Here is a 15069-nt window from a genome sequence, read left to right as displayed (position 1 = left end):
GGCTACACTTCAAGCAGAGAAATAAATAAATCCTTCTAGCGTTGTCCGACCAAACCTTAAGCAAAGTTGGCTCATTTGTTGGTGCATAGCTGAATCTCTCTCTGGCGAGAGAGGTTTCAAGGCGGAATAAATAGTAGAGCGTGGAGGAGGGGTGGGGGGTTTTGCAGGGAGCAGCGGTGCCGAGGTCAGCCGGAGGTGCTGCTGCACGCGCTCTCTAATACCTTCATTCATTGATTTTGAAGAACACCACCAAGTGGCATGTAGCGGAGATAACAAACCGCCAGATGGGCGAAAATGCCCAGAAAGCAAAGCGCGAGCGAGGTACACAAAACAGAACCGCGCGCCTGGAGTAAGCGCGCAAGCCAAGTACAGCAGTCACAAGTCCAGCAAAGTACTGAGCATTTTCTTTAAAACCTCTTAAGACTAAAATTGTATATGTTTTCCCTCACTGAAACAAGAACGTTGTGCAATTGCTGAACCACCAAAATAATGTTAGGATTGTGGATCGGTTCTCCATCAAAGGAGTTGCCTACGTATTTAGGCCATTCCTTCCATGTACATAAAGATTTCTAACTATCCTGTAAATGCACTGGCTATCTACCTGGAAACAAAGGTTTTCTGATCTTATGGTCCTACGCATTTGAACAATTTTTTTGCAAATCATCTTTCTGTCAAGAGACAAGTCCAGTCAGGACTCAGTTCATAAATAACCCTATTTATTTGATAAACATGAAACTTTCATTTAATGTATTGTCAACTCGATCTATTGCACGGGTAAAGATCCTAAACATCTGAAACTTTTTAAATGTTACACTTTTGGACAGACTTTCTTCATCCAATACGACTCCACATATGCAGCAATAATAACTCCTTTGTGTTATAAGATGATATAGTAGAGCATGAAAGCATTTTAAGTGCTTAGTGCCAATGTAAAGTCACTTAACCACCATGGTGTGTCCTAGACACATGTGGAGGAAAAGTTCATACAAGTTAATTTGTCCCCTCTCCCCCGATCTACCATTATCGGTAACATTATTCACACTGCGGTATGTAGATGGAGCTTAAAATCAAATTGTCTCCCAAAGTTGAAGCAACCACTTAAGTTTCTTCCAGTTGCAGGAGGTTGAGTGCTTTTTGCTCACTCTTGATCACTAATTGTTTCATTCCTTACAACATGGACTTGAACATTTGAGCTAGTACAGTTGTGTTTGCACAACAGGTGCCAGAACCCCAATAGGAAAAATGAAGATAGCCAAGAAGAATAATAATTTGTACATTTTTTTATTAAGATTATAAATTTTAACAAATAGTTCTAAAACAGTTTTACCCGGTGATATACAATTTAATATACACAAAAATACAATGGCAAAAAAATAAAATAAAAGAACGCCCAAAAACATCAGTACACATAGTGCTTATATGTGGGAGAAAACGTATGGCTAAATTATACATTTGCCTTTTTAGAACAAAAGGTCCAAAATGTTAAGATTTCACAAAATCAAGTTTGCATTATGGAGTTCTGGTGTAGCTTGAGCAATAACTTGCTTAAGAGATTTTAAGGGGTGGGGAGAAAAGTGGCCAATGCTTAGACCTAGCTGTCATTTAACCAGGGTGGTCTAATTACTTTGAGCATCCTGGGAGTTGTAGTCAATTCATTGCTTCAGTCAAAAAACGGCACAAGCCAACTGACACACTGGGCTAAAGGACCCATCAATATTTGAGTTTGAAACCCAGACCCCCCCAGTCATTGTACTAACTGAAAGTGTAATAAAGTAATCATGCATTAAAGTATGGCATGCATCGGCCACAGCTCCCAGAAAGACAGAAAAGTTTGCATCCTCTCCCCTCGTTAACAGAGGATGCTGTGGGTTTAAACCATGTGTCAGACGTGAAGATGATCCCCCATAAAGACGCCTGTCTAAACTAAGAACCTTTTTAGTGCCGGAGTAGCTCCAAGTAAAATCCAAAAAGACAGATCTGAAAACGCAATTTTGTATATTCAGTTCCCTACATTCGCTCCTTAGTTTAACAAAACACTTTAACGTTAACACCCACCAAAAGGTATTAGAACGTCGTAAAGGGTTCACTAGTTTTGATATGGTCCGGCATTTGGACATATTATTATAGTGTGATCAACTTGGAGTGTTTGAGACAACTGTATCAAAATACAGAAACAAGAAAAGGAGAGGGGGAAAGTCCGCGAGCGAGACATTCAATCACTTCAAATGTTTGCAGCAATAGCTAGCAGTATGCGTTGGGTTTAAGGCAACGAAATCAAGTTCGTTAAAAATCCACAACAACCATTTAAAATGTTTATGCGTTATGTTGACATTTTCGATTTAAAATGGAAAGCCAGCACATCACATGTGGTAGAACCATTCTCCCCCTCTCAATTTAAATGAAACGGCGAACACAACCCGCCCCATGTTTAAATAGCTTTTTAGAAAAAATAAAGTACATTATTTTTTAAACTGTACAATTTAATAAATTGTCTAATTTACCACAGAGTCAAAAAGCCACAATCGCTCTAGTCCATGCTCCGAGGCTCGCCAGTGCTTGTTTGCTACAGAACTGTCCGTTTAAGGCTTGTTCAAAGTCCGCCTGCTTGCTCACTAGCCCCGTAAACCCACTGCCGAAGATCGAGATCAGGTTGGAAATGTTCGAATTGTCAAACTGCTCCGAGTACGGACATTCCTCCATCCTTACCCTTTTACATGGCGTAAAATCCACTACCTCCTCTGGTTCGGACACATAATACCCAAAGTCAACCTTGCGCTTTTTGGCAGGGTTTTGTGCGCCTTGACAACACTGTTGGAGCGGCGCGCAGCAGTCCTGGTGGAGATATCCGTTCTCAACTGTAGTCACTACGTGCGTGTCCAGGTCCAGCACTGTCGTTTTGTTGCAGTACATGTTGTTACTTGAGGAAAAGTCACAATTCGACACAGGGTAAGCTTCTGCACAACAGCTTCTGTAGAATGAAGAATCCGATTCCTTGCAGATCTCTTCGCTTTGGAGAGATAAAGGCGCAGAACAGGGAGTAGGTGTTTGGATATGCGCTGGTTGCACAGTCGTTAGGCTGGCGGGCAGCAGTGCACCGCAGAGGCTCGCCGGCTCGTTCCCTCCGCCGCAGCACTCGTCGCTCTGTTCCGCGCAGTCCTCGGCCAAATCAAGAGGGTTCAGCTCCTGAATTTCGTTGCAAACAGTCATTACCTCCTCGTACTGTTGCATCCGATAAATCTCCGCGTACTTCTCGTTCATGTAGACTTGCCTGGCGTTTCTCAGGACGTAGGAGACCAGAAGGTTTTTGTGAAGCTTGATTCCTCCTCTCTGCGTCCTGGAGTTGTGGATTTTCCGTAGAGAAATAGAGATCAGGCTCTGTGCGTCCACCGCACAGTCCATCGTGTTTATCATGGTCAAACGTTTTCTTTTACCCGGTTATCTGGTGAAGAAAACTGGATCTTTAAAGTGGAAATAATGATATTTCGTTCGGGGGCGAAGGCTTAAGTCGCTTGCGGAGAAACATTGAACACAGCTTCCTCTCCCCTTTGTATGCGGGCAGGCAATCATTTGCTTGAAATGCCTCGCCAAAGTATTTATATGACGAATAGCTTTCCACCCACTACCCTTTTCTCCAATTAAAGCAAGAGTTTCTCGATGACTGACGTGAACGCCCCACCTATAGTTGGAGTTTTTGACCAATCAAAGAGAGGCGGTTCTTCTGTGCTATTCAAATACAAAACTGACTTTACCAAACTGGAATGTTCTCACGAGACGCATTGAGCTGTTCAGCCAGTTGACGAACGTGAAAATAACTGTTAAAAACTTTTTAGAAGTCCAAAAAAGAAAGAGAAACAGTTGCGCATAATGGGGATAACAGTTTATCAAGAGAAATTCGTGTCTGAAGTCTGCGATATTTTTAAACAAAGGTGATATTTTCCGCGACCCTCCCCCAAACCTTCTAAAGAAAAGAATTGAGGGGCAGTAGCCTACACTACAGAAACAATCTGATCTGTCACTACAGAAACAATATTTTTTAAACTACGGAATAAAACATGCAAAATAAGATTTGTAAACGCAGATGATCTAGTTAAAATAGTCATTTCAAAGATATTAAAAATGTTTAAGATATTCAAAATATATTGTTACATTTATTATTAAAATATTGTTTTTAATGTAAGTCACCTATTTAATTCTCTTGATACCATTGCCTCAAAATCTAGTTTTGTTTTTTCAGATTAAATAAATGTATAATGAAGTTATTCCTTTTCATAAGAAAAATGTGTTTTAGTGCATATATCATAATTTGTGTGTGGAGCTTGGGGTGTGTGCGCTACTGGCTCTTGTGTTGATAAAAGTTTATATTACACAAAGCAGTAGTCAGAATGCTGCCAATATCGCTTTCATTGAAAAGACCAACTCAATTTCAAAGATGAAAGAGAAGCAAGCATCTTTATGTGACTAATCGGGAATCATTGTCTGCTTATTTTGATGTGATATTCATAGTTTGTGATTCATGGTGAAAAGTATTAAAGTGATTACATAAATGCTGCTCAGAAAAAAAACCCCCCAAAAAACAAAAGAAATAATCAATGGCTGAGCTTCCTGTTGTCAGAATGTCACATTTCATGTCACTCTTTTACCTCACCACACATACACACGCACTCAGGTCCACGATCGCACATGTACTCACAACATATAGAAATCCAAGAGAGCATGCATGTGTCCCCCTCCCCCCCCCCAAAAAAAAACAAAAAACAACCCGCACACATACAACACAAATTGAATGAAAGTCTTTCAAAGTTATTTATATTTAGGAGTGCAGAGAGTTTCATAAATTTTAATGATTATGACAGTGGTGGAAAATGGCACCTGGCACATTTCAAAATCTCAAAGCACTTTCTAGTGTAGGGGGGATACCACCACAACATTGCAAATGTGTAGTAAACACTTTAGTGATGCATGGCAGCCATTTTACACCAGAACAATCACCACAGGAGGTGGAGGGGGTAGGGTGTACAGCTAGGTTAGGAGTTTGTCTACAACTCAGGGGAAGCCCCAACTTTTTGCAATAAGTGCCATTTACAACTACATTCAAATTGTTTTTCAGGCTTGTATTGGCATAATCACACTCATTGGCGAGTATAAGTGCGTGATTCGTTCTGTACACGGGCTGCATAAAGATAAAGATAAAAAACAAATAATCCTGGGAATGACTTGATCGGTCATTAATTTATTTACGTTTTAATTTTCAGCATCCTTAAATTGGTTCTATAGTTCCACACAATAAATACTGCAGTGACCCACAGAAATAACATCAGTATATATTTATGGATAATTTATATTTCAGTAAAAACTGCAGATTAAATTCTTATATTTCCTCCAGTTTACTGGTGTTGTATCATAATCAGGATTGTTAGTCATCATTTCCTAAAAACCGTCAGGAAATCATCATGTGTGTACTGTATTTATGTATTTTGTAATTTCTAAAATTGTTCCCTCTTTAAAGGGACACTTACACCTTCATACACACACACACACACACACACACATGTATGCCCATACATACAAATGTAACCTGTGGTAATTTTAGTCGTATTTTATATATATTGTAGTTTTTACATATTACACCTAAAAGACCTAAATATTTGTTGTGTAAAGAGACAATATTATTACCAAAGTGTTATCTAGTTGCATATTACATCATGATATAATAATGCTCTGTAAGTATTCCCCAACTTAATGTCCTATTTCATTCACTCACGAGTAGTGGCTTAGTCTGATCAGCTTTGCACTGAACCTCTAGTTTTTCTGACTGCTGTATCCTAGTTATTTTCAGGCAGTGTTGTTTAATTAATTTTAGCATAATGACTTAAAAAAAATTCAAAAATCTACTGAAGTTGCCTTGAAATTTTGAGTTGTCTTCACTTTTTCTTTTTTACGGTGTGTGCAAAACCTTTTAGCACATACAAAACTATAACACAACCAATGATTGGAGCAAAACAAATACCATATCCAATCATTGGTCATGTTATTGGTTTTAAGTGTGCTAAAAGGCTTTCCACTGGCTAAATGAGGCAGGTGTGAAGGTGAAGGTGGCAACTCGAGAGGAGCAACAGACTGTTCCAAATTGTGGAAATGAAAATCTTCAAAAATTAATAAAACAGGCACTTACAGTTCAAGGAGTGGATTGTGGGTAACAGGTCTGTGACTGCGGTGTTGTTTTTCACAGAGGATGAGAACATCAAGCCAGTTCATCTCCATGGAAATTGGGATGGGTTTTGATCCAATAAGTTGCCCGGATTCCAAGATGGCTTCTGGTTGAAACTGAGCTTTTTTTCTTCTTGAACTCCAGATCTGGCTGTTGGGGGTGATGGCATCGATGCATAAATAAACTTACCATCCTCTCAGACTCAGGCTATGAACAGTGTGTGTTGGAGGGAATTTAGTCAGCGGAGCTGTTTTGTGAGTACCTTGCTCAGAGATCAAACCGGGCTGCTAATGATGCTGAGTGCAGTTATTTTTGCTGCCTAAGTCGAGAGCCGGGGACCACCAGACGGCATTTATTGATCCGTTTGCACACAAGAGCAGACAGGTTACAGCTAGGCCTCATATCAACAAGATGTATTTAGCTGACTTTTAGGCAACCATGTTCAAATTCCGCGTTGCCGCTAAATTAAAAATACATTTCTAGTTAGATCCATAGCTTACACATTATACTGTACAACTCACTCATTTAGCAGATATTGTCAGAATCCATATACACAAATATATATATATTCCATATCTCATTCACCAGAAAGTCAATCAACTCACACTTAGTTGATGGAGGAGGAAATGCATGTCTTAGGCATTGTTCCAGAATATTCCATAATTGTGCAATCAGGTTCAGATCTGGTGCCAGGGAAGGCCATGACTTATGTATAACATCATTTTCATGTCATGGGCCTTAAACCATCAGGGAAATATTCATGATGTGTGGACGGGGGTGTGGTCATCATGAAAGACATCCCTCCCTGCAGGAAATAAGTTCTTTAACTTGACAAATGATGATGATCACTCATTACCAGACCTGGGTCAAATACGTATTTGTTTTGGATTCAAATACTTTTCTACACTTTACTGATCTTGTCTGGTGTATTGGAGCCAATGAAATACTCTCAAAAAGTTCCAACCCCGCCTTCTGGTCATATTGGCAGGCTCAATTACACCAAGCAAGATCAATAGAGCACAGAAAAGTATTTGAATCCAAAACAAATACGCATTTGACCCAGGTCTGCTCATTACCATGAAGTAATGTCTGGCAGTGCCCTTCAAAATCTTATCTTTCACAAGTGTCAGAATATATGTGAGGACAATGTGAATGTATTACACTAAAACATTTGCAATGGTGAAAAGTTTTTATAACAGGTGATTATTACCTGAAAAGACAACCTTCAAAATGATTGGCACCCACATCGATACTTTTTGCACCCTCCCTTCGCAAGGATAACATTGCTGAGTGGTTTCCTATAGCGTTTAATAGGAGTAGTGAACATATTGGGGAGTCTCTGACCATTCCTCCATACAGGATCTTTCAAAATCGTTCAGTCTGCACTTGTGGACTACCCTCATCCATTCAAGCCACAATTTTAGATCAGGTCCAAGTCTGCTAACAAAATTAGTTGCAAAAGAGAAGCCAGTTTACTTTTGGTTGATGCTTGGGGTCCTTGCCTTGCAGAATTAACAAGTGTATTCACATAAAAGAATGTATTTTTAGTACATATATTGCAGCGCATTGTCTGTGTTGTTTATTTTATACAACCTTATTTTGGTCACCTTGGGGTGCCAATCATTTTGGGACTAACTGTGTGTGTGTTTGTAAGCCTGGTGCTTTTGTGTGTGTGTGTGTGCGCGCACACGCATGCACTCAGCTGTGCTTTCGCTTGAGCGTGTGCCTATGTATTTGTGTGAAATACTCATACGAAAAACTAGTAAGGGTAATTTAGGCCGGGCTGTAGCGTCTGCTTACCATGTTAAATGGACTTTTCTAAGTTGCTTTGGCTGTGAGCATCTTCTTTAAAATGACTAAATTGTAAATTGTTAATGCAAATTGTGTTTGTGTTGAACAATTTAGCACACTCTACAACCACTTAGGAGCTCTAGAGTTTGTATTCTTAATTTGGTCTTATAATATTCAAGCTGCAAAAATATGAAAATGTGTAATTAGCTCATATCAGGGATGCTAAACCTTTATGATCTAAGCAAAATTTTGGCTATGTGTGATCAGACTTGGGTGAATTATGCATGAGAAATATCTTAATTCTTAAAATGTCAGAACTGTTTTCTTATTTCTCAGCCTCATCATGGTTTCCTTGACTTTCATTGGCACAACTATGTTCCTCATGTTGACAAATGGCAGTAACAGACTCCAAAGGCAATCAAAGCCTAGAATCAAAACTAGATACGGAAAGCTCTCGTATACCAGCACTAAAGAATTAAACACACCTGACTCAGAAACACCTGCAACGCCATTTGTCCCAAACATTATGACACCCTGAAATGGGGAGACTGTTTGAAAAACGTGCAGCAGTTTCTACATGGTGAAACCAAAATGTACAGAAATGCCCTTGGATAAAAGCTCAAAATGTGCACTTTAACCACAACCAATCGTTTCATTAGAAATCTAAAATTGTACACTGCATGTACACTGTGTGTGTGTGAGATATATATATATATACTGCATATCATGGTTTATCGCATTGCACAGTGGCCAACTAGCATGGAGGCCTTTGTCTTCGTGAGTCTAATGCCGTTAAAACACACAAAATCAACTCAAGCCGGACACCACCATTCAGAGGACTTTTGCATTGCTGTTCCCCGTCTTGTTTTCTTTAAATATGAATGAGCAAAAATATATGTACAGTGTCTTCCAAAAGTATGGTAATTCACACAGTGAAATTTGTCATTTTTTCTGTATACTTGAATTTGCAGGATGAATCGCTGGCCAATGAAGCTGGAGGAATTTCTCTATACTTTACTTTGTACTTGTACTTAGTATACTTGAAGTATACTTAAGAATACTTCAGGTATAATTACTTCAGGTATAATTAAAGTTTATATCAAGCATGCTTAGTATGCTATTTTTTCTACATGTGTACACTTCCAAATTAATTCTACTGCTACTCCTCCATTATATCATCGATAAGGATAAGTGAGCCTGCACAAGAAGCAGCCATACATGCCCAAGCCATGACACTACCTCCTCCATACTTCTCAGATGAGAGGGTGCTTTGGATCATGGGCTGTTCTTGCCTTTCTCCTCACTTCTGGCTTTCCATCACTTTGGTAAAGGTTTGTTTAGGTCTCATATGTCCATAAAACTGTGTTCCAGGACTCTTCTGGCTTGTCACTATTTTTCAGTGCATTCTAATCTGGCCTATCGATTCTTGCTGCTGATGAGAGGTTCGCATCTTGCAGTGTAGCCTCTATAATTCTGCTCTTTAAGTCTTCTGCGTATGGCGGCTTGTGATATTTTCACCCTTCCCCTCTGGAGACTGCAGGTGATGTCACTGACTGTTGTCTTAGAGTTCTTCTTCACAGCTCTTAGGATGCATTAGGTCATTAACTGCAGTTGTCTTCCTTGACAAACCTGCATGGTGTTTATTTGTGAGTCCACCAGTGGTTTCTTTCATTTCAAGACCACACTGCTGTACTTCATATACCCATCTTCTATACTATCCTTCTAACTGAAATCTGCTGTTCTCTCAGTTCACAGTTTTTATCAGCCATAGTAGTCCTGGTCTTCATGGCGGTGTATGGCTCTGACTCACAATGCAATTTCAACGGTTAAAAATAAAGGCGAAAACCAAGACAAGGCACTTACTGCTCTTTTATGTGTAAACACCCATCCATCCATCCATCCATTATCTATACCCGCTTATTCCAGGTCAGGAGGGGGGGGTGCTGGAGCCTATCCCAGTGCGTATTGGGCAAGATGCAGGAATACACCCTGGACAGGTTGCCAATCTTTCGCAGTTATGTGTGAACAATCCATGCAACAGTTAACACCTGTCAGTCATCTGCTGTTAAATGGCAAAACACTTATGCACATAAATTCCATGGGAAAAAAAGCAGATTGCCTGTACTTTTTAAAAATCATAATCATCTTTTTATCTCAGACCCAAATGCCTTAAATATATAGCAAAAATAACAAACTTCACTCTCCATTACCATACTTTTGGAGGGCACTGTAGGTATCTGCACACTGAAAGAAGCCCCCCCCCCTTTCTTCCCCTTTGCATGCTGGGGCTGGAGCTGAACTACAGTAGAAAGATGCAGATGCAGCATTTCTAATGGCGCATGGATATTTTAGCCCTGGCTCAGATCAGTGTCAGGCAGGAGACAGCAGCGCTGTACAGCTGCAGCATCTCAACACAATGCCTGGGAACAGAATACCCTTCCTTTAGCCATGCACTGAAGAGCAGAAATCAATAACTGCATGTGTAAGTAAGGGAGACTACCAAGCTGGAATTGTGATAAGCTCCTGTGTGTGTGTGTGTCTGTGTGTGTGTGTGTGTGTGAGAGAGATTGTGTGTGTGTGTGTGAGTGTGTGTGTGTGCGTGTGTGAGTGTGTGTGAGAGCGAGTGAGTGTGTGAGAGAGAGTGTATGTGTCTGAGAGAGTGTGTATGTGTGTGTGTGAGTGCGTATGAGTGCGAGGGAAAGTGTGTGTATGCTTGTGTGTGTGAGAGACTGTGTGTGTGTGTGAGTGTGTGTGTGTGTGCTTTGTGCAGAAAAAGGTATATGTGTTTCTGTATGTGCGAGGAAGGGGAAGTGAGTGTGCCTGTGCGTGTGTGCGTGTATATGTTTATGTATATGTGTTCCTAGATGTGTGTGTTTAAATGCGCATGTGAGTATGTGTGTACATTTGGGTAACAGAATTCTAAATTTGGGGGATTTTTTAAATTTATTTTTTTGCTCTGTATTCCCTCGACATATTAAAACAGAATTCATCACTGCTCTCAAATGACAACAAGGATATTTCCGTAAAAGTCTTCCTGGAAAACAGAACTACATAGACATATTAAAGTAATATGAAACTTAACAGATTGACAATGAACAGATTGAAGAAATTGCCTTTTTCCACTTCATAATGATTTTTTGGGCTAAATCAAAAACCAAATGATGGGTTAATGACAGAACACATTTCACATGCATGCACGCACGCACACGTATACATGCACGCACATGCACACACAGCATGTACACTCCAGTATGCATACACACACATACAAGCATGCAAATATATGCATTCCCACACACATAAGCGCGTCCACACTCACACATAGACACACTACGTGTACACTCCAGTATTCATACACACACATGCATGCATGCAAGCGTCCACACACACACACTCCAGTAAATATGCACACACATACATTCATGCAAATACATGCACTCCCACACACATGCGTGTTCACAAACACACACATGCATGCAAACGCACACACGCATGCATGCACACATGCACACATACACGCACACACACACGTATACACATCCATGCACAATGACACACACACGCATCACAACACACAACACAACACACACACACACACACTACACACACAGCACACGACACAACACGCACACGACACACACATACACACACACACACACACCCCCCCCCTCCTCAGTATATTCCCAAAGCTTCTCAGAGGCAGGCATACTGAATGCCAAAGATAACTGCTGGCACAGTGCCCCTCTCTCTTCACTGAATTTCACCATGACCTGCGCTTAACCCTGGCATCACAGTCGGCCAGTCGTCCTGCCGCTAAAAATCTATCAACCCTTTGTCTGCCAAGAAACTGACTTTTTAGCAGGAAGGGAAAATTTGTCTGAAAAAAATAAAAATGCAAATATCAGACCAGATGCACATAGCAAGGGTCATTTAACATTTTTTATAAGATGCAGGGCCTGTTTCCCGTTCCGATTACAGGTACTATTCTTAAAATGGATAAATAACTCCGCTCAAGCCTCAGCTTTCAATACATGAAGACTGGTACAGTCTCTCTTGGACCAGTGTAAATAATGCAAGCTGAAACTAATCTAACTGTATTTTTTTTGTCCATATGATGCATTTTTTTAAGATAAATCCACATCATTCACAAAACCATAATAACAATAATTAAGCAATAGATTATTATACAGCACCTGTATAGCACAACATTGCCTAGCTTAGAGTGAAGAGCGACCATGCATAGCAATCCAGATGGTTCCCCCATAGGGCACCAAAACCATTGTGATAACACCACAGTGGGCTCACAGTGCTTCAACAAAACACTGGCTTCAGTCATGTAGCACCAATTAGCCAGACGTGGCAGTGGCCAATGGCAAAGCAGTTCGCAGCTGTACATTTGCAGCCACTGCCAGAGGGTCTCAAGCATCAGATGTCCTGTCGACGCCGAAACTGCCAGCCAGCGGGTACTCTCGATATGGGTGATATCACGGCGTCAGCGTAGGGCTACCTTGTGAAACACAAAAAATCTGTTCAAGCTATGGCTGTTGTAATATTTACAACATTCAGCCGGATAGTTGCACAAATACCACTTGTGGTGAGTAGTGCTCGAAGCCCGGATAGCACACAACCCTAAAAGTAGAGAAGCTATTTTTGTGCTAATGTGCACACATTAACATTTTCTGTGCACAAAATGATTGTGAAGCCAGGCCACACAATGAAGGCAGCGATGCCCTGGGTCTACCTAGACTGCACGTCGGTTAAATGCAGCATTTAACGTAGGCCTGCTTCTGCTTGGCCTGCTTTGTCCGCATACGTATATTATATTACACTCGTTTAACAGGCACGCTTATCCAGGTCAACTGACAATGAAAGAAAACAAGTGCACCCGCCTGAGTTATATGAGGAACAGTGGGAAAGATCTGGATAAGAACATTCTCAGCAGGAGACAATGTACTACACCTGCAACATCACTAACGCGCTAATGAAAACACAACCATGGCATAACAGTAATAACATGAGAGATAAAACCGACAGCATTTAGCATCAGATAGCAAGATGAATGGACTGGTTAAGCCAATCTACTGTTTACCTAAAATAATGCAAAATGGAGCAGAAGTCCCAGCAAAACTGAAAAAGACAGGTCCAATGATAACTCCCAAAGAATAAAGTCAGAGTTTCTATTTAAGAGTTGGTCTGTGGAGGCAAACCTTTTAACTTCATAATTTTTTTGTGTAATGCCAGTATCACCAATATAACCAAAACCTTTAAAAAAATTTAAAAAAACCAACTGCTAAAGTGTAGTGGCTGAACATTACAAAGAGCACAGTCTTTCAGGCAAACACATTTTTAAAATGTACTCTAATTATAGTAACAATTAAGGATAAATAATGGAAAGTTGAGCATCTTTTATCAATTATTATGACAACTGCAAGAATGAGTAAAATATACACAACTTTCCACGGAACAAAATGAAATCTCTGCTTAAATTCTGATGAGCGCTCACGGTGTACAGAACAGTCCTGCTTTATTCTATGATCGTCGCCATGCGTTGATATTGCAGGTCTGGCTGTGCCCTGATATCTTGGCAGGCTCTTTCAGGCCGATGCTTAATCGGAGGCGTGTTAGTTGTTATTCTGCGCCTACGCGCCTGTTCTCTCAGCTTTTCTGACATGCGCAGTGCGTACCTCTCCCCAACGGGCCTTGCAAGTCACTCTAGATGAGATCAACTTCTGCCAAATAAATAAACAACAAGCGCAGCGGCGACAGCTTTGAAACGACAGGAACAATAGCGTCGCACGCTCGGTGACGCCGCCGGCCGTAAGACTGCGTTTAGTCTAAACTCCTGCGAAGACGGTGTTCGAACGTGGCCTGGGTTCAACTTGCCTCTATCTTCCACAACCTTGCACTTTGTGCTCAAGCCTCTCTTGACCTTCATCCCTCCCACTAAGCAGTCAGGGAAAAGGGGTCATCCTGAAAAACTTGCTTCAAAATTTACGATGTAAGCTCTTTATGACAAGTGGGAAAAGGAAAATTTGCAAATGTGTGGCCACCCAACTAAAAGACAAGTCAATAGCCACTTACCCACAGCTGTCCTGATGCTGGATGAGCCAGCGTGCGTTAGTGCTTCTCACTCTTCCACAGACACTTCAATCGTGCCTATTGGTGGCTCAAGCCTGTGCGTTTGGACCTTCTAATGCCCTTGTTCCTCACTGAGCCAGTCAGGGAAAGGGGTGTGGTCATCCTCAAAGGCTGAAAGCTTGCTATCAAAATTTGGATGCTAGCAGCGATCTTTCAATGGGAGTCGCACTGTGGGGTGACACCAAGGAGAACTTGTACAGGATGTACAGGGCACCACTGAGACCCACCAGTGTACAAGCAAATGGCCCAGCAGTCTGAGAGATTTCATCCTCCTGATTGCAAAAGAGCGCTTCCTCTGGTAGACTGGGCTGCAGTTGGACTGGGCCAGCTGTGCCTTTGCGTACTCCCAGGACAAAACGCCACTGTGAGTTTTCCTATTCGAATTCAGAGTAAAATAGAAGCACTGGCTGGCAGAACCATTTTCAGGGGACACGAGTGCAAGTCTACGGCTCCCACAAATTTTTACAAAGGATGGTGCAGTGAGCCAATTAGGACTAGAAATTCCACAATGAGACAAACCAAACTTAGATGACAAAAATTAGTTAAGGTATATAGATAAATGCAGGAAGTATATCACTGCCTTGCGGAATTAAATTCCTTTTTCTTTTCTTTTTTTTTTACCATGTTAGCATATAGATAAGACATACAACTGTGTAGGCTATTATTGTTTAATGACCATCCAATAATTGTTATTTAATTAGTCCCCTCCCGGTACAGCAGCCGATGTATTATGTTATGTATTTATACACATTATTTTATGACAAACTCACTTTGGAAGGAAAAAGGAAGGCAGGAAACGTTGACTGTGGTAGCTTCTAAGAGAACGCTTCCAGGAGAAACGCGGTCGAACCTGACATAGTGGAACCGGCGCGAGCGTGAAGGTGAGGAGCACAGCAACAGCGACGCTGAACAATCTCCGAAGCCGGACACTT

The 15069-nt window shown here is 41.0% G+C and overlaps 1 protein-coding gene across 1 annotated transcript; it reads right to left on the bottom strand.

Moving 5' to 3' along the window:
• Positions 1 to 1265: 1265 nt before the first annotated feature.
• Positions 1266 to 3600, bottom strand: ier5l (immediate early response 5-like). The gene has a single exon (XM_064309034.1). It carries the CDS (start codon positions 3409 to 3411, stop codon positions 2509 to 2511), a length of 903 nt encoding a protein of 300 aa, XP_064165104.1. The 5' UTR covers positions 3412 to 3600; the 3' UTR covers positions 1266 to 2508.
• Between the last annotated feature and the right edge of the window lie 11469 nt (positions 3601 to 15069).

This window comes from Anguilla rostrata, chromosome 14 (genome assembly GCF_018555375.3).
Source record: "Anguilla rostrata isolate EN2019 chromosome 14, ASM1855537v3, whole genome shotgun sequence".
NCBI lineage: Eukaryota > Metazoa > Chordata > Actinopteri > Anguilliformes > Anguillidae > Anguilla > Anguilla rostrata.
The sequence above is the reverse complement of the archived record's forward strand: the minus strand, read 5'-3'. Positions and strand labels throughout refer to the sequence as shown.